General features: G+C 38.9%; 1 protein-coding gene across 1 annotated transcript in view; it reads left to right on the forward strand.

Moving 5' to 3' along the window:
• akap12b (A kinase (PRKA) anchor protein 12b) overlaps positions 1-24,413 on the forward strand; it is a 73,562-nt gene that overhangs the window by 17,355 nt on the left and 31,794 nt on the right. The window contains exon 5 of the mRNA XM_041805062.1: positions 19,778-19,853. Coding sequence (XP_041660996.1) covers positions 19,778-19,853 — 76 coding nt within the window. The remainder of the gene's footprint in view (positions 1-19,777; positions 19,854-24,413) is intronic.

Consider the following 24,413-nt stretch of genomic DNA (forward strand, 5'->3'; position numbering starts at 1 on the left):
CTCAGTTCAATGGTTATATGAGTAAATCTTCATTGTTGTTGTTGTCACTTGTCATATTCTAGATCAGACCTATAGGTACATCTCAAAAAATTAGAATATCATGAAAAGGTTCAATATTTTTGGCACTCATTTCAGAAAGTGAAACCCATATATTAGATAGACTCATTACACATAGAGTGAAATATTTCAAGCCTTTATTTCTTGAAATTTTGATGTTTATGGCTTATAGATAATGAAAAATCAAAATTCAGTGTCTCAGAAATTAGAATATTGTGAAAGTTCAATATTGGAAAGTCATGGTGTGACACCCTGTCACTGCCTTCATTAAAAGTTATCAGCCAGCTACATGCTGTGTTTTAGTTCCTTTGTTGGAGGTAAATTTCCTAAATCTAACAGCCACGGTGGCCTATGGGCCATTAAAAGTTTCATAACAGAGAGATTTGTACCAGAAAAAAGTAAATTTAATCCCCAACTTCTATCTGCCAGGCAGCTGTGCGCTGATCAGGAGTATTTTGAAAAAATATGAGCTCAGCTCAAACAACTGACACATCCTAGAGCAGATTTTACTCAGGTTTTTCATGATTTTGAAAGTTAATTTTATAAACTTAGAGATGTTTTCCATGACTGAAATTTGGCCTGGTGGTTCAGAACACTTGGCCTTTCATACAACAAACATAAAGTAAACATTTTTTAAATCAATTTACAGGGACTTTAAGGGTGTTTAAAATCAAAATATGCATGTGATGCTGATAATAATAGAGATTTTCATGATTTTCTCCATAATTGAGCAGCCCTTGTTTAAAGGTTTTTTCTCCACATTCAGAGCATTAAACTATGCTCATTTTTTCAGAGGAAAGTGTGCTTTAAGTTTGGAGGCTTTAAAGGGACAGAACCTGGAACAACTTATTTTAGGACAATGTGAAAATACTGACCTAAAATGAGCATGATCAGTTCCCTTCAATGTGTTTGCTTCCATTTTAATTCATCTTTTCATTTCAATAGAGCAAGCTTTTGGTTTCTGCATGTGCATCTGTTCAAGTCAGCGCTGGCTGCTCACTGCGACACTGTGCTCAAAATAACTTCTCTTACCTACATTACGTCATCAGCCTCTGTGGACTGCTCACTCACACATCTTCATCCCTCTGCTTCAGTTCTTCTGCTCTTTCTCTTTTAGCTCCATGATTCACCCTTTTATCTCTCTAAATACCTGTTAGCTGCTTCTTTGCACTCTCTTTAGAAATACAGATGCACCAGTTTTATTTTCTATTTTGTTGGATGTTACCTTTAGAATCAAACTGGGTCTGTCAAGTTACCTATAAACCAGATAAAAAGTTGTGTTTTCAAATTCACCTCACATTTTCTTTATTTGCTGGTGGACTGGAGATGCTTAAGAGCATGTTACTTTTAGATATGGGAAAACAGCTGTTTAGAAAAACGTATTGCTCTACCCATCATAGTGGTATTCTGGTGACAACAGCCTTAACTATCAACTAAAGAAAGCTTTCTTTTCTTTATTGTTGGATGTTTGGCTCTATCAGGTTTTTATTTAGGACCATAAAAGGCTCTCAACCCTCTTTCATGGACTCGTTCACCTCCTGTTATTTCTAACCCTCCTCCCTCTCTGTTGCTCTTTTTTTTTGCCCATCCATTTTTCATCAGCTCTGGTCCTGATGCAGCACTAACAGCCTCACAGTGGTACATGTGTGCACTCTTCAGTTATGTGTGTGTGTGCGTGTGCATGTGCGTAACTGTAGTGCTGGTGCGAGTCAGAGCATTTGAAGGACAAACGGTGAATCATAGCTTTGGTGCAGCTGCTTTCTTGGTTAGCATACTCATACAGGACGGTGTAGCCACTCTAATCTCTACAGCTGGGACGTCTGAGATTTATTGTATTGACCAAAGACACCGTATATCTCAGTCCCCATCCCATAACAGTAAAAACCCATTGACCTGAAAACCGAGCAAGGGTGGAGAGTACTTATGTAAGTACCATAGGTTAAAGTGGAGTTTGGAGTTTATTTCTATTCCAGGTTGCCTTATCCATCCACACTTCAACCCCTTTTTCTTCCACATTTATCAGAGACTTTATTTAATCAGCGGTGAGTTTGCCATTTTAAAAGCCTGTTGTGATGCTGTAATTAAGCTACCCAACAGCTGTAATTAGTGCAAACTAGCTTCACTTTAATTTAATACACTAAACTGTACATAACTGTGCACACTGGGTCAGATAATCTCCCTCTAAACGTGTTTCTTATAGTCTTAAAATGTAACTTTCAGACCAGATTTACAGACAAAAACCAGTGGCCTCTTTGGCCACACTTTCTCCATTCCTCTACTCCCCCTTGCCTTCCCTCCTCCACCCCAGCCCCTCCCACCCTCTTTCATTATTCAATGTCTTTGAGACCCAGAGCTGTGCTGATGAAACATCTGAAACAAGATAAACAATGTGGACAAAAGCATTCGACCCCCTGACCATTACACCAACATGAACTGCAGTAACAATGTATTAAAATACATGATCTTTAATATGGAGTTGTCCCCTTTTTTGCAGCTTTTACAGCCTCCACATGTCTTGAAGGCTTTCGACAAAATTTTTTGAGTGTTTTCATGGGAATTTTGTGCCCATTCATTCTTCCCCAAATTCATTCTTCCCCAAACTGTTGCTGCAAAGTTGGAAGCAAAGCATTGTCCAAAATGTCTTGGTATGCCGAAGCATTTAGATCTCCCTTCACAGGAGATAAGGAGCCTTGCCCAAACCCTGAAAACCAACCCCATGCCATTATCCCTCCTTTGACAAACTTCACAGGTGGCACAATGTAGACATACAATAATATCAGATGGAATGTACCAGAATACATTTTTTACATGTCTTTTCTTAACAGTTTGTGTTCAGAAACAGAGTTACCTTTATGACAAAAGTATGACTGATAGATAGCTTTGACCACCTATGGAGGATGTCCAAAAACATGCTTCACTTCCTGAATCAACAAAGTTGTTTCTGCAAGAGTCATGACAGACCTCCAGAAGTAAAAGTGCTTTTATGGTAAACCACATACTGTACTGTTAACTGTATCCTGTATTTGGTCTGTGTAAATGGTTTCTTATGATGCCGTCTCAGGATAATTAGAAACATGCACAGTAAATCGAGTGGTCACTGCTTACTCATTTAAGGCAAATGGAAGTGTTGCTTTTAAGTGCAAACAAGTGCTTGCTGCTTTGTTAAAGTCAGACTTCCTCCACCAACATTACAATATTTACCAGAGTGTCTTCCTGCTTGGAAATAAACAGGCTTAAGATAATCTGCATTTCTCTCTGCAATACATATAAAAATCCATGGTTTAGTTCAGGTCGCAGTAAAATTACATCTTGTTTTTCAAATTTTATCTTCATGGCAGAAGGTGTATGATAAGGTTTTGCAAGGGATCAGATTGCAATACTACCTGCCATGGTTGCTGATTTGCTGATGTAGGCATCAGTTACATTATACGCTGATGATGCAGCTTTATAGTGGAGTAGCGGGAGAAATGGGGATCCATTACCCCACCTGTAAAACAACAACTGAGACCAGTTTTGGCTCAGAAACCATCAATAAAACCAGACAAACTCCTACATTGATTAGAAATGTTGGACCTTGAACTCTGAATTTGATATTGTAAGGTGTATATGTTCTATTGCAGGTGGCACAAACAGACACTGTGATTCAAGAAGCCAGTGCATCAAGTCCCTCTGATGAAAGTGACATTTTAACTTGTTATCTTGTATCTCAGGACTTGTAAATCTGATCCATATCCAGTTTGTATGTGCATAATATGATATTTGTTCTACCAGTCTGATCAAGGCCTTTCCCTGGATAATTACATCAGTAAACCAAGCATCATGCTGGTCCTGCTCTGTTGAGCAGGTGATTGAAAGTAATAAGATGACAAGACTAGCACTGAGGAGTTTCTTGTAACCTTGCAGGAAAACAGATTCCTGCTGAAACCTGATTTGATTCAAGTTTCTTTTCACAGGGTTCAAATCAAATGGCATGAAAAGGCAAACTGAGTTAGTTTGGGCATTTAGCAGCCAGTGAAGCAGATGTCTTTTGAAATCTCAATGACTGAGTTATAAAAGATCAAGCAGTGCTTGACCAAGTATGACTGGACGTACAGAAGATTCTCTGAGACATTTCACCTCTGGTAACTTACCAGTTAAATTTGAGGAGAAGGTATACACCAAAAAATAGATAAATAAATGACAAAAACAGTGCTCCAAAGGGACTGTAATATTGATCTGTGTTTGCTAAGGAAGGAAAGAAGCAACTGTTTGTTGACTTAAAGTGACATATGTATGGCTTTATGTTAAATGTTTCTTCTCACCACCTCTGAGTCTAACTTGAGGATTCAGTGACTGAGTCTTAACTTTCTAGGTGATAATTTCTTTATACAGTGGATTCAGAAAGTATTCAGACTTTAAGTTTGCAAAAAACTCCAACTTTCATGTGTTTTGCACTGAGGAAAGACTTCCATCAAGTCACTCTGCCATAAAGCCCAGATTGGTGGAGGACTGCAGGGATATGTGTCAGGTTCTTGTCCCCCTCTCTTACTTAGGCCCTTCTCCCCAGATGGCTCACTTTTGCTGGGTAACCAGCAGAACTGCTTGTGCCAAACTTCTTTTTGAGAATTATGGTGGTAATTGTGCTCTTAGGAACTTTCAGTGCAGCAGAATTTTTTGTAGCCTCCCCCGATCTGTGTCTTGCAACAATCCTGTCTCTGAGCTCTGCCAGTAGTTCCTTTGACCTCATGGCTTGGTTTTTGCTCTGATATCCATTGTCAGCTGTGAGGCCTTCTATAAAGGTGTGCCTTTCCAAATCATGTCCAATCAATTTAATTTACCACAGGTGGACTCCAATTAAGGAGTAGAAACGTCTCAGCAAACATCAAGAGAAATAGGAAGAACCTGAGCTAAATTTATAGTGTTTTGCAAAAGGTCTGAATACTCATGTCAGTGTGATATTTCAGTTTTTATTATCATTAAATTTGCTAAGATTTCTAAAAATCAGTTTTCATTTTTCATGATGTGGCTTCTTTCATTTCTGCAGATAAAAATGAGTCCTTCTATCAACATAGTGTTCAAGTTTTCCAGGGTTACAGCCCCTGAGAGTTGAGACTTCCACATGGAAGGTCATCCATGATCCACATCCATCAGTGCTTTTTAGAACCGTAACACACCACCATAGAGACATTTTGACCACCTTCTGTTACCTTTTGTAAAATTCAGGGGATGACACATTTCAAGGAATCACTCCATTCATCCCTGGCACTTCTGGGTGTGGTGGATAACTTCCTGTGGCTTCAGAATAAATTAAAAAAGTGTAATGTGTTTTGTTTTGTCCATTTTGAGCCACCATAGAAAGATGAAGGTCAAGTCAACTTTATTCATATAGCATGAAACAACATAACTGTACAAAGTGCTGCACAACCAAAGTAGGTAATAAACCTGAGATAAAACCAGTAACTGACAAAGAGCTTCTGCATATATGACCCAAAATTCCGAGTTACTTTGTTTCATAATTTAATGTGAAAAAACATGAAGTACCCAATGAAGCTGTTGAATCAAAAGCCAAATAATTCAATTGAATAACAATACTTGCTGCTTATTAAGCACAACACTTTACTCTTGTTACGATACTTTTAGCAACGTCTGCAAGCACACAAAAGTTTTATGGTCTGGGCTGATCATTATTAGATGAAGATCATGGGGCTGGTTTTATTTATGCTCATGTCATCTCTCCCTGTTACTAAAGTTAACCTGTTTTGTTCTTTACATGCACCAGTTTTTTCCTGGACCCAAAATTTCATATCTTACACACTCACTATCCAAAAATATCTGACTGTGGAAACTGTTCTTCAAATTGTTTGGATAGCCTCAAGTTGCCGTGACAAATTTGACCCTGAGTGTTGTTTCTGTGGCAGAACTTAGATCAAACCTACAGACATTAGTCAGGCAATAATCTAAGAGTAATTTGAGGCCTTAAGCCATAAAAAAACAGTCTGGTTTAAGTGTCTCACTAATTAAATCCACGTTTATAGTCTCACCAGTCATCTTCTTTTCTCACATATGACTGTGGAGCTCAGATGCTTATCGAGGCTCAGAGATATTTAGAGATTCATGACAGGAGGGTCAGCAGAGGGAGGGTATTTGTTATTACAACCCAGTTAGAGAGCCAGGCCCCTGAGGTCAAACGCTGGCCAGTGTGGCCTGATTGTGATCGTGGCCTGGGGGGTCTTTTCCTGCATCCAGGCTGTTGTTGTTGTTTGGCTCAGTTTGCTGTTGGAGTGTAGCAGCCGCACAGATGAAGGGATCGGGGTGATGAAAAACAGACAAATTGTGGGAGGTATCGAGACTTTGGGTTCAAGGGTTAGTGATGCACTGATGTAGGTAGAAGAGGACAACCTGGTCTTAGCTGTTGTCCTTAAATGTCAGGCAACAGGTGTTTGAATCTGCAGCTTCAGGGTCACTAAGTTTACTCCTTTGCATTTCCGTCATTTTTCATTTTTACTGTCTCTCACTCAAGGACACACTCACAACCGTCCCTTCCTCCCTCTTTATCACTCTCCTGATTAATTCTGTGTCTCTCAGACTGCTTTTAAGTCATATAGACTGAAATGAAATACAGCATAATGTGCACACAAACAAACAGCATTGATATAAAGGTGTCATCTGCCATATTGCATCTCTGCTGCTTTGACATCACGTCTTTCCTCCTAAAACAGCACAAGGCATCCAGAATTTGCACTATTGTTGGATTTCCTGGGGCAAGAAAATAAGGTTGCCTAAAAGAAAAAGTTCCTCTTTCTGAAATTTAGCAAGGCATTTTTGCACTCGGCAATCCATGCTACATTCAAGCATGTGTGACCCCAGAATTCAGTTGTTTGACTATTGTGGATGCTCTGTTCCATTAACTTTCTCGGATTTAATGTGGATTTAAGAGGTGGGCTTCAGCATGGTTCGAAAGCTTGTGCACAAGCATATACATAGACATGCAACGTGCATGTGATGTGTAATCAATACAATTATATGCACAGTCTTGCATTATTGAGAATTCCATGTATGTTTGAGAGCCATATGTGACCAAAACGACCCAAAATGAGTCCCAAACTCAATAGAAATGCAGTCATGTTCTCTGTGTGGCATACGTGGTTTAAAAAATTGGTTCCCAACCTGGGGTCCGGGACCCCCCAGGGGGGCACCAACGACCTCAGGGGTGCGTGAGTCTTTGTCTGCTCTGAGGCTTCCAAAATTAGATTCACAAATATTGACAAAAAAGATAAAGCTGTTATTAAGTAGTTTATACAAAGATCTTTTGATGAGAAATAGGCCTTTTTTTATCAGTGAAACAGGTCAAATCTATGTAGATTTTTGACAGCAGTATGTCACTTTTTATTCTCTCTTGGGTCCTAGGAGGGGCTGCGCTTTTCTTAGTACATGTAGGGGGGCTCTGAGGAAAAAATGGTTGGGAAACATTGGTTTTAAAAAGGCACAAATGGGTTTAAAGTTGCAAAAAACAGTCAATAATAGTAAAAACAGCTAGAAAAAGTGATGAAAAGAGGTTGAAAGTGGTAAAATGGGTTCAAAGTGCATAATACTGATAAAAAGTGGCAAATAAATTGACAAAAAATGTTGGTGCTAGCACCAATGCTATTGAACCAACACACGTGCATTGATATCATCAGTAAATCACAGCTGGGGAGGGCTTGTCTCAGGGTCTGTCAGGGGCCTGGTCATGTCTAAGGGTAGGCCTAGTTGTGCTTTGACTTCACAAAACAGGAGAAAAAAGGTAATAATTGATGATCAACTGAAGTGGATTTGAAAGCATATATTAGGCTCATTTCTCCAGTGGTCTGAATTCTAGTGCAGGGTTGTGGGAATTGCTTAAAAAAAATTTAATTCCTGCAAGTTTTACTCTCACAAAGAGAAATCCTGCATAAATATATTAAGTTACAGTGATTTTTTTGAAAGTGTCCCTTATGCCACAGTAACAAACATTTAGGAAATGAATGATTAAAGAAATGATGATTGTTGAAGAATGACTGACATAAGTGTACATCATTAGAGCACCATCTTTCTGTCACCCTCCTCATTTGCATACACACACATCCATTTGAGGTTATGTGACTGAATATCTGAGATGACTGTTTGACAACATAGTGTTACCTCACTGCTGGCAGTGAGCAAGCTGGTGCACGGCCTATCCAGGTGTAGATGCCAACATAAATGCCACCACGATCGATGAACTCATGCATAATCTCCCTTTTCTTTGCACTCTGCAAAGAAGACTAAGGCCCCGTCCACACAGAGACGAATTCAGGAGTATACGCAAAAGTTTTTTTGTCGTATTGGCGTTTCATCCACACAGAAACACCGTTTTGGGAGGCCGTAAACGCTACTTTTTGAAACTGGGTACCAGAGTGAATAAAGCTGTAAACGCTTACCATTTCCTCTCCGTGTGGACAGCCTACCACATCTTTCTTGAAACAATTATGTCACACATAGCGTCACCCACTTACACCACATGCTCATGTCGAACCAAAAAACAATGGCGGATTACAGAGGTGTGTTTGTGCTGCAGAAGCTATTGAGCTTATTATGGCTCTTACAGCAAAATCTGATGCTCCTTTACCACTACGCTGAACAACATACGCCATATGATCCAACACAGAGAACAACCAGAAGGGCAACTAGGAGAAAGTTTGTGGCAGTTTTCTATGATCTTCTCTCTTTTGGTGCATTTCCGTGGCAGCGTTACAGCGCCACGTATAGGCTTGACATTTAGTACAGTGTTTTCAGTCGTTTGCATTGGTTTCATGCTTTTGAAGACATTTTCTGAAACAATCTCATATTTATGAAAAACTCTTTCAAACTGAAACAGGAATATATCATTTTTGTCTCCGTGTGGACAAGGCCTAAAGCTGGTGTGACTAACACCAGTGTTTGTTTTTGGGTGAGGATTTTATGAGGTGAATTTTTTGAACTTCTGGGATTTTTCTTTTGAATTACAGGTCTTTATGTAGCTTAATATCCTTCAAATCAAATTACCAGTACATTTTTATGGTTTTTCTCCTGCTTTAACACAGACAACACGTTTTATGTGTCAGTTTGAGTAAAACAATAAAACCACTGTAAGGAAACACTGGAGATTTAGATTTATCCTGAGTTTCAGTTTTAATTTGAGTTATCCAATCCTGAAGAAGTTAATCACATTTTCTCACTTACTTCTGGACGGTTTTTAACTTTGTTCCAAACATCACAGTGACCATCACTGAGTCAGATACGCTGATTTGAAAAACTGGCAGCCTTGCTTTTTAAAAGAAAAACACGTACAGAGAGTGTAAAACTTGAGCCTGAGTGTTTGAAAGTGAAGAATTTACAGATGTCACCCTTTTTCCTGATAGCCAGCTCAAAATAAATTGAATTGTCATATGGAAAACAAATACAGAAAGAAAAAACAAAAGCCATTGAAGAGGGATAAAATAAATAAGAATTGATCATATATGACAGGATATGGCTGCAGTTTTTTAAAGGATTATTGTACCATTAATGAACCTGCACAGATTGGATAGAGATAAACGTATATAAAGGATTTGAGCTTATACTTTGAATGAGAGAAAAAACATTTTCGGATTCAGTAATTTTTACTTTCAAACTGTTCAAACACACGTGTGCTAAAACGCTCAGTGAGAGGAGCACAGGTACCCAGAGTCTGAGCACCTGAGCAGAGTTAAAGCATTGTGGAAACAGTGAGAGTGCTCTTCGGGGGTCTTGTCAGGCTTTGATCTTTGGTATGTTCTGAATGTGGGGGTCAGGGATAATAGATTGGGGGCTGGCAGGGGTGAGGAGACATGAAGGGAGGGGGAGGCGGGGGGGAGAGGGAGACAGACATGATGGACACTAGCCCCTGAAAGCTTTGGTTAAACATAGGTGATAACTTACTGCTAAATATGTTTTAAATGTGTTTTTTAACTCCTAAGTTTAGTTTAGTGGTGAAAATGGATTAACTGATTCTTCACATGATAATTAAAAGTTACAACATCCATTACTATTGCTGAATCTTGGAAATATCCCAAACTATTTATTTTATGTTTTTTAAGATGTATTTTTGGCCTTTTTATGCCTTTATTTAGAGAGGGCAGTGGATGGAGTCAGAAACAGGGATAAGCGAATGGAGGTGTGACATGCAGTAAAGGAGCCACAGGCCAGATATGAACCCGGGTCGCCCACGAACTTGGGGCGCAACCTAACCACTGGGCAATCTGTGCCCCAAAATATTGATTTTTTTTTTTTTTGTACAGTTTTATTACTGATTTCCTAGAAATTAGTAGTTTTTGACAATAAGGAGAACGATCTTAGTCGGATCTGGAGCAGTCAGGTATGACTTGCAGAATAATTTTACACAGTTGTCGCTGTACAAGAAATTAATGTAATAGTTCTAAACAAAGTGATATGTGCATATTATTAGTGCAAAATCAATATCCAACCATATTAAATAATCAGGTTTATCCGTTTTGTCATAATCGAGCAGCTCTAAATCTGGCTAAGAATGACTTCCAACCATTGTGGGAAAGGGAAACAAACTTTCACCACGTTTTCAGATTTCCTGAATATTTCAATACAGTCTGCCCCTAAATTTTCCAAAACTTGTATTCACATTTGTCCATGGAAGTTTGAATTTAAGCCTATGTGACAGGAGGGGACATGGTGGTCTTGGCAGAAAAACATGATGTAAAAAGTGTAAAACAAACCAAAAAAGAGTCCATTTTGATGACAGTTTTTGAGTTCAAGCTAGCTTCATGCTGGCAAGAGCAAAAACAACCTGATAGACTGTTTCATATATCTATTGGATGGATATGTTTCACATGTATCTGTGAAACCTCCCATACAAAGAGTCTGGGAAAGGCAGGTCTTTAAAAAATATATTCGAAAGTAAATGGACAAACATTCTGTCTGTCATTCATCACAGGCCAATCAGAGCAAGAAGACAAAATGTGGCAGTAGGAATACACAGCTCTCATAGCAGCCTTAGCTCGGCAGGCTGCCTTATGAACAGTGGAGCTTGTAGATGGATAAAACTCATGCAGAGGTCGAAGTGCAAAATCATCTTTTCCTCCAAGAAATGCTTTCAGTACTGTTCGTTGCTCTTTATTGAATCAAAAATATCCAGTTCTGATAAAACTCTCGCTATACCATAGCTACATCTGAGCTAATTGCTGCTCCGGCGGCAGCCATTGCCAGTGCTTCTAATACAACAAAACCCCGCCCATAGCTACTGCCTCATTCACTTCAAATGACGCTTATTGGCCAGGTCTGCTTTCAGATCTGGCACAATCATTTCAGATTGGAGCTTTGCAAGATGGATTTGCCCGACACAGAATCTGGCTTTGCAAGGTTACAAAAAACGACAAACAACTGAAAAACAGCATACTAGTGGGAAGAAAGGGTTGGAAGCAGCTACAATACATGGATGAGCACGACTCTTCTTGTGCAGTGGTCAGATTATAAATATCATCGCTTGTGTTAGATTACTTCCTGATGTGTTCATACATCAGCCCAGCTCAATGTCCTGGCAGTCATTAAAAGTTCTGAGTAGTCAAGGTGAAACTCTTGCTGTTCACCTTGAAAATTTAAAATAATCTTCAGGTGTTTTGTGCTTCAATCATGATTCACTGAAATTTAAAAGATTCACAAATAAGAAGCTGCTTTCCTGGGGCTAAAATTCTTGCCTGGCCTCTCCTCCTTCTTGTTCTCTGCTTCTCATCTCTTCTCTTTCTATCTCCACATCTCTACTTTCACCTCCTCTCACTTCTCCTCCCAGCCTTTTTCTTTCCACGCTTCATTCTCCCAGTCACCCCCTCTGATGGCCGTCATACTCCTTTCGTCTGCCCAGAGACTCTGTCCACACCTCAGAGGTCAGGGGTCCTGAGGCTAGCTGTCACGGACAAACTACGACCCCACAGAGAGTCTTTAAGCCTGTTATCTCCTACTGAGTCTGTTGGTGTGGATGTATGTGTTCATTTGGGAGTCATCCTGAGATGGCTGGGTTCATAAATGACTCATTTGTAGAAAGACGTTATGCAGTTGCTTTCTTACTGTAAATGTGAAAGATGAAAAAGTTTGGCTAATATTGGAGTAAAAATTTGTACTAAACTTCGTTTTTTTTGCTTTCTTATAGTTGTATTCTTACTCTTAAATCAATTTTACCATCAATTTTAGACGTCTTTGAACTAATCCTGCAGCTGTTTTGCTACCAAAATTAAGACAAGCCTCCTCTGTTTTATTGGAGTAAATCTGATTTAAGTAAAGGTCACAAAGCTCCTTTTGCTTGCTTTATTCAGCCATTCCCCCACCTATTCCAGATCTGTAGACCTGGCTTTGAGATGTAATTTACCAGCTGCGCCACCCTCTTCTCTTCCATTTGCCCCCTCCTCCGGTGCTCTGTGTTTGGTTAAAGGCATATAAATCTCCACCGCCGGCTTTTGTGAAGTGATTTAGGAGACAGAGGGTCGTCTCTTCCTCCTGGAGCCAGTGAGTGTAGAGATGCAGCCAAGAAGTAAATGAAAGAGGCAGATAAGAGGAAATCAGACTTGGAGATATATGCAGGATGAAAGTGGGAGCAGAGAAAGTGGCTAAGTGAGAAAAGATCACAGAAGAACAGGCGGCAGAAAAAAACGATCCCCCTTCAGTGCTGATCTTAAACTTTTTGGTCATTTCTTCCTGTGGACAATAAAATAGAGGCCCCCGCTAAAGGCCCCTGCTGCTTCAGTGGAGTAATTAGACTTTTCTGTTTGTTTTTGCCATTTAAGGAGCTCCGTTGACTGTTTAACTGTTTATCTTCCACTGTTAGGGTTTAGATTTTATCAGTTTGCTTAAATTTTTTCAGTTAAACAGTCCTCGCTAGACAAGTTCTCAGTAAGGATAGAAAGTGATGTTCAAAAGCTAAACCAGTGTAGAATCAGGCTGAACCTCTGAAGTGAAGTTGAGGAGTTGGAGGGTTGGGGATGATATAGATGTATAGGGCTTCACTCAAAATGATTTTTTTTTTTGTTAAAGAAAGAACTTCAGTCTGGACTTCATACCTCCCTTTCATTCTCTTCACTATCACATTTCTGTATATTTAACATTTTTATGGTGAAAAAGAAGTTCCTTGGCCTGTTTTTGGTTAAAAAAGAAAAAGAAATCAAAAGAATGAATGCATATTAAAATAATATATATGGAAAAATAAACAAATAAAAGTCAAATTTGTATTTTCTTACACATTAAAAAAAGTAAATACAAAATATTTATTTCATACACTTAAATATTTTTGAGGTTCATGATGACACTTCAAAGATTAACTGACAAGCTCCTTTCCATAAAACTTAGGACATGGAAAAAGAGCAGGTCAAACAAAGTCGTCTGAGATGACTGCAGAGACCTAAAATAATACAATTATTGTATTACTAAGTGAAATTGAGCATTGATGAGACTCACAATAAGATAAAACCAATTTATATCATTTAAATAGAAAAAAAATGCTAAACTGCCATAAACTGGCTAAAATCACATAGATTTCACTAGTTATACCATTTATTTTTCTGTAGAATTCCATTAAAGGCTCCTCTACCTAAAACCTAAAAACATCTCAAATACTGAATGTTCAATTAAGGTTATAGAAATTTACAAAAATACAACTATTTAGTTATTCATTTAAAATTTATATAAAGAAAAAAATTGACCACTAGATCACTTAGTTGCTCACAAACCAGTGGAAACATCTAACTACACTATAGAGCTCTCATTCCCAAAGTCTCAGTAAGGACCCACAAGTGAGTGGAGGAAAATTTTTTGGGGGGTTGCTAAATGAGTTTCATAATTTCTTTGCTACTATATTTAATGCAACACTTCTGTCTGCAGTAAACATTAGAACCATATAGGGGCTTCTCCCTGTAAAGCCCACCCTCTCTACCATAATAAAACACAAAACAAGGCTCTACCAGCTGCTGGATAGCAACAGAGCCGAAGTCACAGTTATTGATGCTTTGCTAGGGCTGGGTGATTATGGCAAAAACCAAAATCACGATTAACTGAACTTTTTTAACTTGATTATGATTAATAAATGATTATTCCACCCCAACCTCCTACTTGGTTTCTTCTTTAAATAGTTGTTTAATTTTAAAACAAACAACTGAAAGGAACATGCACAGATGAACAGTTTTTTGTTATTTATTGAAACATCTGAAATCAAAACCCACATCAGCTGAAATGAAAATGTTTTTCATAAAAAGTCAAATATTTCCAAGAGAATGGGAAAAAAACTGAAATAACTAACAAGGCAGGTTTACATTGGTTAGAGGCTCTAAATGTCTGTTTTTATTTTTCTAGTAATTGCCCAGCGCTATGCTTGGCTACTAAGAAGAAACGCATTTTTCCAGACCAGACTGCCATTGAAGACCCAATTATGGTCCCCCCATTTTTCATACTACATTTTCAGTAATTGCTTGAAATCTTACACAAATAAAATCAGCCATGGCGTTTAGCACTACTATTTACGTTGGTCTCTAGAACCCATGTTGAGTATTCAAAATGGTTAAAAAAAAAAAAAAAAACAGATTTCAGTCCTTGTAACTCACCTTAAAAATGTTAAGTGTCTATTGAATGTGCCACCAAGATCAATGGTGGGCCTTCTTTATGAGCCTTCAGCCTTTATGAGTGTCTGTTTATCACTCATCATACTGATTGAACTAACGTTAGCTTTTGTTAATGCTACAAATGAAGACTCAGCAGATCTGCCGGCTAACAGACAGAAACCATGTGAGAGAGGCTGCAGTCAGAGATTTAGAAAGACAAAAATAGCCATATCTTAAGAGTTTGTCTCTTGATAATGAAGATGGGACCAAGGACAAAAGAAAGGACCAGAAAGTGAGGCGTAGCAGGAGTTTTTGTGTCGAATATAAACACAAAAAGCAGCAATAATTAGTAATATGAAGTAGAAAGCAGACTGGAAACAAACACTGTCTTGCTGTTTTTCCCTGTTGTTTAGTTTAGCAGATGTTTGGTTTTGTGACCATCCTTAAGGGATCTTTCTGTAGCAGTCCCAAGTTTGTCTCTGGGTTTTGTGGCAGACCAGTTCAACCAGGCAGACTTCAGAAAATGTAAAACTGGCAGTGAATCTTGAACATTTTCTGTCTGGGAGCTGGTGAGAGGAATTCACACAAGCTCAGGCAAAGCAGTTTTCAAGATCAGTATAGTTTCATTTCCATTAGACTCCCATAACATCAGACTCGTTGCTGTAGAATTGGATGCATCAACTTTTAATCCCCATGCATTCTTCTTCTTCTTTTCGCTCTTTGTTAAACAAACATATTCATACATAGCCTGAGATGCCACTGATCTGCAGACAGCTCAGTGCAAAATTCTCATTTGTTATGTCAGTAGTTTCTAGCTGAGCCTCCAGCAGAGATCAGGAGAGGGCTTCTGAACTCTGGCAAACTCTTCTTTCCAACTCTAGACATCTTTATTCTTTGATTTTACATTTTTTTAAATTTTTTCAACAAGTGATTTGACTGAAAGGAATTCATCAGATCTCATCTGCTCTCCTCTGCAGTCACAGAATGCTTTCCTTAGACCTTTGATGTGTAAAAATTGATGACTTTTCACCTTAAAGGCATCCTTGGATAAGTTAAGAATAGCCAAAGAGTCTGCAATATAGATTTTTCTTAAATAGGGTACTATCTTGTATATAAAGGCTTATGTCAGTATTGTTAGATTTATGCAAGGTATAGTTTAGGATTCAGCAGGCAAATACACGGCTAAATAAGGGAGATGTTTTGGCTCGAGTTCATACTATAAAAAGTTTTTTTTTTTTTTTTTAAGTCCAAGCACATGAATAAAAATCAAAAGATGCTATTCTTTCTGTATGGATGTACTTCCCAGTGAGTATTGATTGTTTTGGTGGAAGTTGCATAATCCACTAAAGAGTCGCTCTTTTCCAGGATTAGTTTGAATATAGAATATTAGAATATAGAAGCAGTATTTCTGACGCCCTGAAGAAGGTGTGGCAAGTACATTGGGGTCAGAGCGGGCCTATTAGGTAACTTTGGGAGAGAGGTATGAGTGGGTGACCACTTTGGGGGAGGTGGGCTTAAATAAGAGGACAGGTGTTGGGGAGGGTTAAGGAATTTTGAAGAAGAGGGCAAGGAATGCTGGGAATGTGAGTCATGAGGTGGACGAGGGGAGGGTGGGTCGCTGCAGGTCTAGAGGTCAGCTGATGGTTGCACACCAAAAACTGATCAGAGGTCTTGATGGCTTTAAAAGGACTGAAATGACAGGACCATCCTCCGCTGTGTGAAAGCAATAAAACCAATGAGATTTCAGAGAGTGTGATGGTTATGGCTCCAAGTGTGCAGTAAAGGTCCTGATTTGCTTTCCAAAGAAACATAAAAAATTTCTGCAGCATGGCAATGGTGGCAGCATCTTTTCTAAAAATAAAAATACAAGAAAGAGCAATTGTTCAGTACTTTTGCAAGGCCATGCATGGGTCTTAAGGTATGTATATCTGTTGTAGCAGTAAAAAATACTTAAGTACATGGATCTTCCCAAGGGATGCCTCACATTTTATTAGAGATGTTCCATGTCAGATTTTCACTTCCATTGCCAATGCTGATACCAGAGCGTTGAGTATCGACCAGAGCGTTAAGTATCAGCTTGAGTATCCGATACCAATATGGAATTTTCTGGACTGACTGTGTAGACTAGCAAATTATTTTAGACCTATATTTGACTCAGAACATGGCTCAACATACAGAATCATAATGTACAGCATCTCTGTGACCCTAAAGTTGTTTTCCTGCTGATGATTGAGTTTTTCCCGCTAAATATTAAAATAACAATAATACAGGGGGCTGCATCACAGGCTCTCTGTATCTCACTCCATTATGCTCTATTTGGGCAGCATGATGTGATTACAAAGAAGCATGTGATTGGCTGACAGACCCTCCCAAAGAGTGAACAACATGGTGGTTAGCATTCGACCTAGCGCTAATAAATGATCATATAAACATGCCAGAGTAAATTGATCCCAAACCATATTATGTAGGTGCGTCAGTCTGACTTTGACAAATAAGAATGAGTGTTTACTTGCATTTTAAAGTCAAGTTTTAGTCATACCAACACAAAAGAACAACCTTTTTAACATTATGCTAACACACTGACTTTATTTCTGAAAATTGCAATTGTCAAAGTTAAATCATCCTTAACTTTAAAACAATCCCTTCTTTCATTTTTATCTGCAGTTTAAAACGTCACTCTCTCTTCTTATAGCATTGTAGGGTTGTATTCAGTCCAAACATTACAACAGTCATCACCCTGATTGCCCCCCACCCCTCACTTTCTCCTCTCATCCTTTAGTTTTTCCCTCCAGCCTGTCTCGAGCAGAGTGTCTCCTCTGTGGTGTCACTTTTCAGGGCTTTCCTGGAGGAGTTTGGGCTGTTGGGACTGGAGCCTGAGTCGTCCATTAGTATGATTAGTAGCTCTGTGGGGAGGCTCTGGTTCCCTCTCTCCTGGCCGGGACAGACAAAGCTCTGACCTGGATGCTATTGTACAGCTGTCAGATGGACCAGGTTGCTTCTGATAAGGGTGCTGGGACTCAAACTGTGTGTTGCTGACTTGTGTAACATAAGTCTGTAATGGAAAGAAATACTAATTTTATTTGGATTTCTGTGTAGTTTGAGATTTAACAATCTAACAAAATCAGCTGACTGGAGTGAGAAAGAATTATTTTAATGATGCCTTGTAAAATGTGACCTTATGTGAACATACCCATTTTTGGTCTTAATGTGGATCTTTTTTATCTTTCAGGGTAGATTTTACCAACTTTAAATATAACTGTCTAAGTAACTTAGTGGAAGTAAACAGACCATATAAGGATCTAACAGCAGACTGGTTCTCTTATAATAAAACATGATCTGTTGGTTCAGATAAAAGCATTAAGCTGCAGTTTTTAAAACCATTAGTGTAGTGAGTGTGATATTTATGTAGTGGGGCTTTTCGAAAGCTGTTGATTTAAATGCCTAAAAATAATTAAATAAAATGTTGCTGATTCCTTTTTCCTTGTGGTCTTGATGAGAAATTAGATTAATTGTTACCTTAGGTTTCAGTAGCTTCATATAAGCCCGGAAAAAGTTAGGCTGTTCAATAAATCACAGCATCATCGATGTGTAAGAGCAGCCCCAGAACACACCCCATAAAAGCCAGAATATACCTCAATGTATAACAACAGTTACTTTATGTAAACAAGTTGGTCTTATTATAGCCATGTTTTCAAACCATTTTGATGCTGATGAAGCTCAAGCTAGTTGTCAGCTACCCTCAGATTAACTAGTGCCCATTAAGTGTTTAAAAAATGCTTTTTGGTTATATTTTTGACTCCAGAGAAATGTGTTACAAATACATACATATATATATATATATATATATATATATTTTTTTTTTTTTTTTTTTTTTTTTTGTGCCTTCATTAGATACAGCAGGATAGTGGATAGACTCGGAAACAGGGATGAGAGTGGGGAGAGACATGCAGGAGAGGGCCACAGGCCAGATTTGAACCCAGGCCGTAAATACAGATATTTTGATATACAAAATAACAGCAAATGGCCGTAGAAATTTTCCTCCACTGGTCTGCACTCACACTGCTCCAAGCCCAACCAGGCCTGGTGTAAGAGTCCTAGCATGCCAACATTTTTGCTCATGTTTGATCATGAAAACAGATAAGTTTGTCTAACTGGTCAGTTCTTCTGCCCATAGAAAATCTCATGGTTGATTCAGCTGCTAGATTTATAAGATGCCAGCATATATGTAATTGACCGGACAGAACAGATAAACATTCGTAATTGGTATTTGTTCATGCCACATGTTTTGGCCAAAGGACAGTTTATGTAAAACTACCGATGTCAGCAGGTACCAATGTTAAATGGATGCATCGGTACATCCCTTTTAACAGGTAGACAAACGTAAAAAACTGCAAGTGCTGTCGTCATAGAGGAGCTGCTATTTGAATGTGTTTGGTGGACTGATAAAATGATTGTTCAGAGCTGGATTCACTTTGCAACTCCCTCTGGAATCGATTTTTTTTTTTTTTTTTAAATATTTAGTAAGGGCTTTTATTTCTCTATTGATAGAGATAAAGCAGTGGATGGAGTTAGAGACGGGGTTGAGAGAATGGGGAAGGATCTGCAGGAAAAGGAGCCTCAGGTTGGACTTGAACCCCAGCTGCCCACATAAATGGTGCACGATCTAACCGCTAAGCTACCTGTGCCCTCCTGGAACATTTTTTTTGAATGCATCATAAAAAAATGATGGAGAACTTGTTAATATGCTTAGATACTTTTGTTGTAGTTCTTAACTTTGGACCTTACCAGGCTAGGTGTTCCCTTCTGTCTTAGGCCTTTGTGGTAAGCTTCAGTAAGCTAACCACCTGCTGTCTTGATAAACTGGAGGGATGCAGTAGTGTACAGGTTGTAAGGTCAAACTAAGACAGGTTATTGAACCAGGCTAAGTGTTGCCTTTTTTGTTATGTTTTTGGGCTAAGCTATGGGTTAATAGCTGGTAGATCAAATACTAAATTCTACATAAAAACATCAATAGTTTTCTCTTAAAGTCAAAATGTTTGTTGAAAGGGGTATCTCAGAAACGTATTTCCTCCTATGTAAGTGGATTCAGTCTTTTCTTTTTGATTCTTGACTTCTTGATTTTTTTGTTTTTTCAGCCCTTGCAGAAAAACGGTCAGATCTCCAGCCTGAGCAGCCTCAACGGACCTTCAGAAGACAACACGCTGGCAGAAGGTGTGTATCGTCTGTATATACATGTGTCTTCCCCGTCAGTAATGTTTATTTACGGTGTGTAACTCTGGGTGCTGTTCCTGGTGTCGGTGGGTTGGTGGTAGTGGTGGTGTTTGTGTGTGTTTGTGTCTGGGATTTTCTACTGTTTCTCCAGCAGTAGCAGAAGGTGAGCTTGTTTGTGTGGGGTCAGTTTTCAGCGTTTGGGTGCGCATATTTGTGTCTGCAGATGTCTTCATGGCTCTGCGGGATCTACTTGATCCCTAACTAATCCTTTTGTCAACACATAGGGGACACCTACATGGGCTTTTCACGTAGGAACCACACACACAGTCGCACACACCCACATACCCAAAATACCTCGCTATGCCTTAACACAACAAATGTTTGCAAGTGAATGTTATCTCACATACAAACGCACATTTTATTCATGTAAATCATCTTGCCTGAGGACTAATTTAGGAAGATTTTAAGGCCACTTTGAATATTTCAATAAGTTTGTGAAAATATTGAAAAAATAGTGTTTTGTACAATATTTTCTCCTTTAAACCTCATGAAACCTTTGCAAAGAGCCTTGAAGTTGAAAATGGTTAAACTGGACTCCCTCTTGCCATTTGATAAAGAAAACAGTGGCATTTTTCAACCTAAAGTAATTATTTACTGCTAATATTTTTAACAAAATTGATTTCTGTCACTCTATTTCACATGTGCTCCAACCTGTCCATCCTTTCTCCAAAGCTGCATTTATTTATTGTCTTTGCTACTTCTATCGTGTCCCCCCTCAGTCTGGGAGGGCTGCAGGGGCCTGTACGCCCTCCCTAAATATTTAGCAGGCCATGACCCGGGCCCCGCACAAAGCAACCTGCACACTTCATAATATGTTATGGCCAAGGGGAAGAGGTAACCCTATACTACTTAAAACAGAGAGATATGTCACAGACCACTCTGTCAAATAACCTATTTAATAAGCTATTTAATGAAGCGATCCTGTCCGTTTATAGAGTAATATGATCTCCTCGTCAGAGCAGAAATACAGAGTATGAGATGACTTGTGGGGCAGACCAGTGAAGTGTAATGTAGTTGCTTCTGTGGACATGTACTGTAAGTCAATAGTAAGTAACTTGAAGCTGGGACTGGGACAGCATATTGGCATTGTCAGGAATGCTTAGATTTTGTGCATTTATGCATACACAAAGAAAGCTGCAGAGCATTTGCCTAACATACATGAAACTCAGCTTGGATTGAATGATATTTAAAGAAAAAAGAAATAGGATTGCATGCCAATTTTAAAACAATTTTGGAGTGTTTTGTGGGAATTTGTGCCCATTCATTCTGTAGAACATTTATGATGTCAGGTACTGATGTTGGACAAGAAGGCCTGCCTCACAACTGTGTTCCAGTCCATTCCAAAGGTAATTGATGGGGTTGAGGGCAGGACTCTGTGCAGGTCAGTCAAGTTCTTCCACACTGAACTCATCAAACCATGTTTCTATAGTTGTTGCTTTGTGCACTGGGGTACAGTCATGTTGGAGTAGAAAAGGACCTTCCCCAGATGGTTGCCAGAAAGTTGGAAGCATAGCATCGTCCAAAATGTCTTTGGTATGCTCAATCATTAAGACTGGCCTTCACTGGAGATACATGGCCTAGCCCAAACCCTGAAAAACAGCCCCCTACCATTATCCCTCCTCCACCAAACCTCCCAGTTGACACAATGCAGTCAGGCAGGTAACATTCTCCTAGCATCTACGACACCCAGATTGCCCATCTGACTGAGAAGTGTGATTCCTTACTCCACCGAATATGTTTCCACTGCTCCACAGTCCAGTGTTGGTGTGCTTTACACCACTCCACACTTAACGTTGGACTTATTGATGTTAGGCTTACACACAGATCTTCAGCCATGGAAACCCATTCCATGAAGCTCCCACAACACAGTTTTGGTGCTAAGATCAATGCCAGTGGAAGTTCAGAACTCTTCAGCTATGGAATCACTGTGCCCTTTGCAGATGTGACATGCGCTGTGATTTTACATGGTCTTCCGCTTCATTGCTGTTGTTCCTAAATGTTCCACTTTCTTCTTTTTTTAAGATTTATTTTCTGGGGGAGACATGTGGGAAGTGCCACAGGCCAGATTTGAATTGAATTGAATGGACTTACATGGGGCACGCCTTAAACCACTCAGCCACCTGCGCCCCCCAAGCTTCCACTTCCTAATAATATCACTTCTAGTTTTTTTTTTTGTTTTTTTTTTTTTGTAGAATATCCAGCAGGGATGAAATTTCACAAACTGTCTTATTGCAAAGGTGGCATCCATCACAGTACCAAACTTTAAGTCACTGAGATCTTCAGAACGACACATTTTGTATCACAAATGTTTGCAAATGGAGACTGCATGGCTAGGTGCTTGATTTGATACACCTGTTTCTGATAGAAATACCTGAATTCAATAATTAACTAGATTTTCATTATAGCACCAGACTCTGTTGCTTCTGCCATATCTGGTCCTTTTACTCTCGGGCCTTTTTCATGCATGCCATTCTGAATATTTCTCAAAAATAGTAGGACGTCCTGCACCTTGCACCTTTCTGAGTTTTTTCTTTCACCCATGTCCCTAACAGTTGGCGATGTTCTTTTTCGAAAGAGGGCCAGTATGAGAGGTGATGCATGCCTTAAGAGTGGTGCCAGCAAGTCAAAGCTCAGTGTTTACAACAGATTCAAGATGGCAAACAAAGCCACAGAGTCCTAAATTATGATGGCCGGAGTTTGGGAAAACAGATGAGGATAGGATAAAAAGGCTGCAGCATATATCAAGTATTGATCATTAATGATGAACATTCAACCAAATATATCAAGGTGAAATGGGAGAAAGAACTTACTATAGTAATTTTAGAAGAAGATTGGCATGATATGTGGAAGATACACCATTCATCTACTAGCTCTCATACATGGAGAGAATTTGCATGGAAGAATCTGATTCGATTCTTTATAACACTAAAATTGAAAAGTAGACAATTACAACATCCTCAGAAGTGTTGGCGAGAGTGTGGGTCTTTTGATGTTGACCCTACCCATGTTTTTTGGTAATGCCAAAAAATTACTGTATTTTGGGAGACAGTTTGTAATCAGTTGAAACAAATACTAGGATATGAGGTCCCCAAGAATTGATTGGTACTTTACCTGTGTAAATTCTGTGACAAAATCTTCAGTGCTAAGGATTCATATTTGATCAAAATACTGTTGGTAGCATATAAGAAAGCTATTACAAGAAATTGGGGTAAGGATACACCACCAACGAAGGACCAATGGATAGTAATCATGGATGAAATTTTTTTAATGGAAAAGTTGACCCATATATTGAGACTACAGGAATCACAACTAGAAAGAAAATGGGAAAAGTGGACTCCGTACAAGACTCAGAACGACGGCATTAGACAAGAACAATGACTGACAGATGTGGTAACCTTACAGGCTGTTAAAACATGAAGGCTCACTCCAAGCAGTGTTCTTTTGATTTCATTACATTTCTGTTTATGTTTATTCATGATTGTATTTTCCTTTTTTTGAGGTGTAACAGGAATGCGTTGTTTAAAAATATGCTAATAAAGATTTAAGTGGAAAAAAAGGCTGCAGCATGTGATCAGAGCTGTGAGAGAGTCTGGGAAGATTACATAGACTTTCAAATTAATCAACAGCTCACTAATGTTACCTAAAATAACCCGAGGGGACTAAAAACCAACTAAAACTACGGAATACTGAAGATGTGAAATAACTTCAAAACTGCAGACTAAAGCTATACATGGGAGTGAGAGGAAAAGAGATACACAATGGATAAAAAAGAGATACAATGGAGGGGTGGTAGCCTTGGAGGAGTTTCACATCCCAGCTCCTCTCTACCTCTTGTGCAGCCTGATAAGAGCAGCAGTGGATTTTGAGAGACAGGAAGAGGAGAGGAATCTTTCTGATAACAAACGAAAAACAACAGAAGGCCGACTGCACATCAAACGGCTGACACATGAGTAAACAGACCTGTGTAAGGCAAACACACACAAATGCACTTGCATAGTCTCTCTCTATCAGGTGAAGCAGAATGTTTACAGTTTGAGCCACAACACACCCTAAACACATCACACACCAGCTGGAAAACATATCTAGTATTTGACCTTTTACTTTCAATCTACACAAACTAGAGCAATTTACCTAAAAATGCATCTTCTTTTTTATTACTGTTTTGGAAAAAGTCATATAAAACCCCACATTTTTGTTTCAGCTGCTCTAAGTATAAATTGACCATATAAAAGCAAAGAGCAAGAATATACATTGCATCAGAAATATTTGACTCTATCATCTATCATAGGATGTTTAATTAGATTATCAGAAGTATTTGTTTAAATAGCGGATAAGTATGAGGATGGTTTGGAGTTACATTTTCCATTCCGTCTTTGCGAATACAAACTGTGAGTTTTCTGGTTCACATGAGGTGAACGTCCCACTCATAATTTGTTTATTAAGACATTGTGAATTGTTGCATTGTTAAGGAAAAAAGTAGTGCTGAGAGGGCCACATAAA

This window comes from Cheilinus undulatus, linkage group 14, assembly GCF_018320785.1.
Source record: "Cheilinus undulatus linkage group 14, ASM1832078v1, whole genome shotgun sequence".
Lineage (NCBI taxonomy): Eukaryota > Metazoa > Chordata > Actinopteri > Labriformes > Labridae > Cheilinus > Cheilinus undulatus.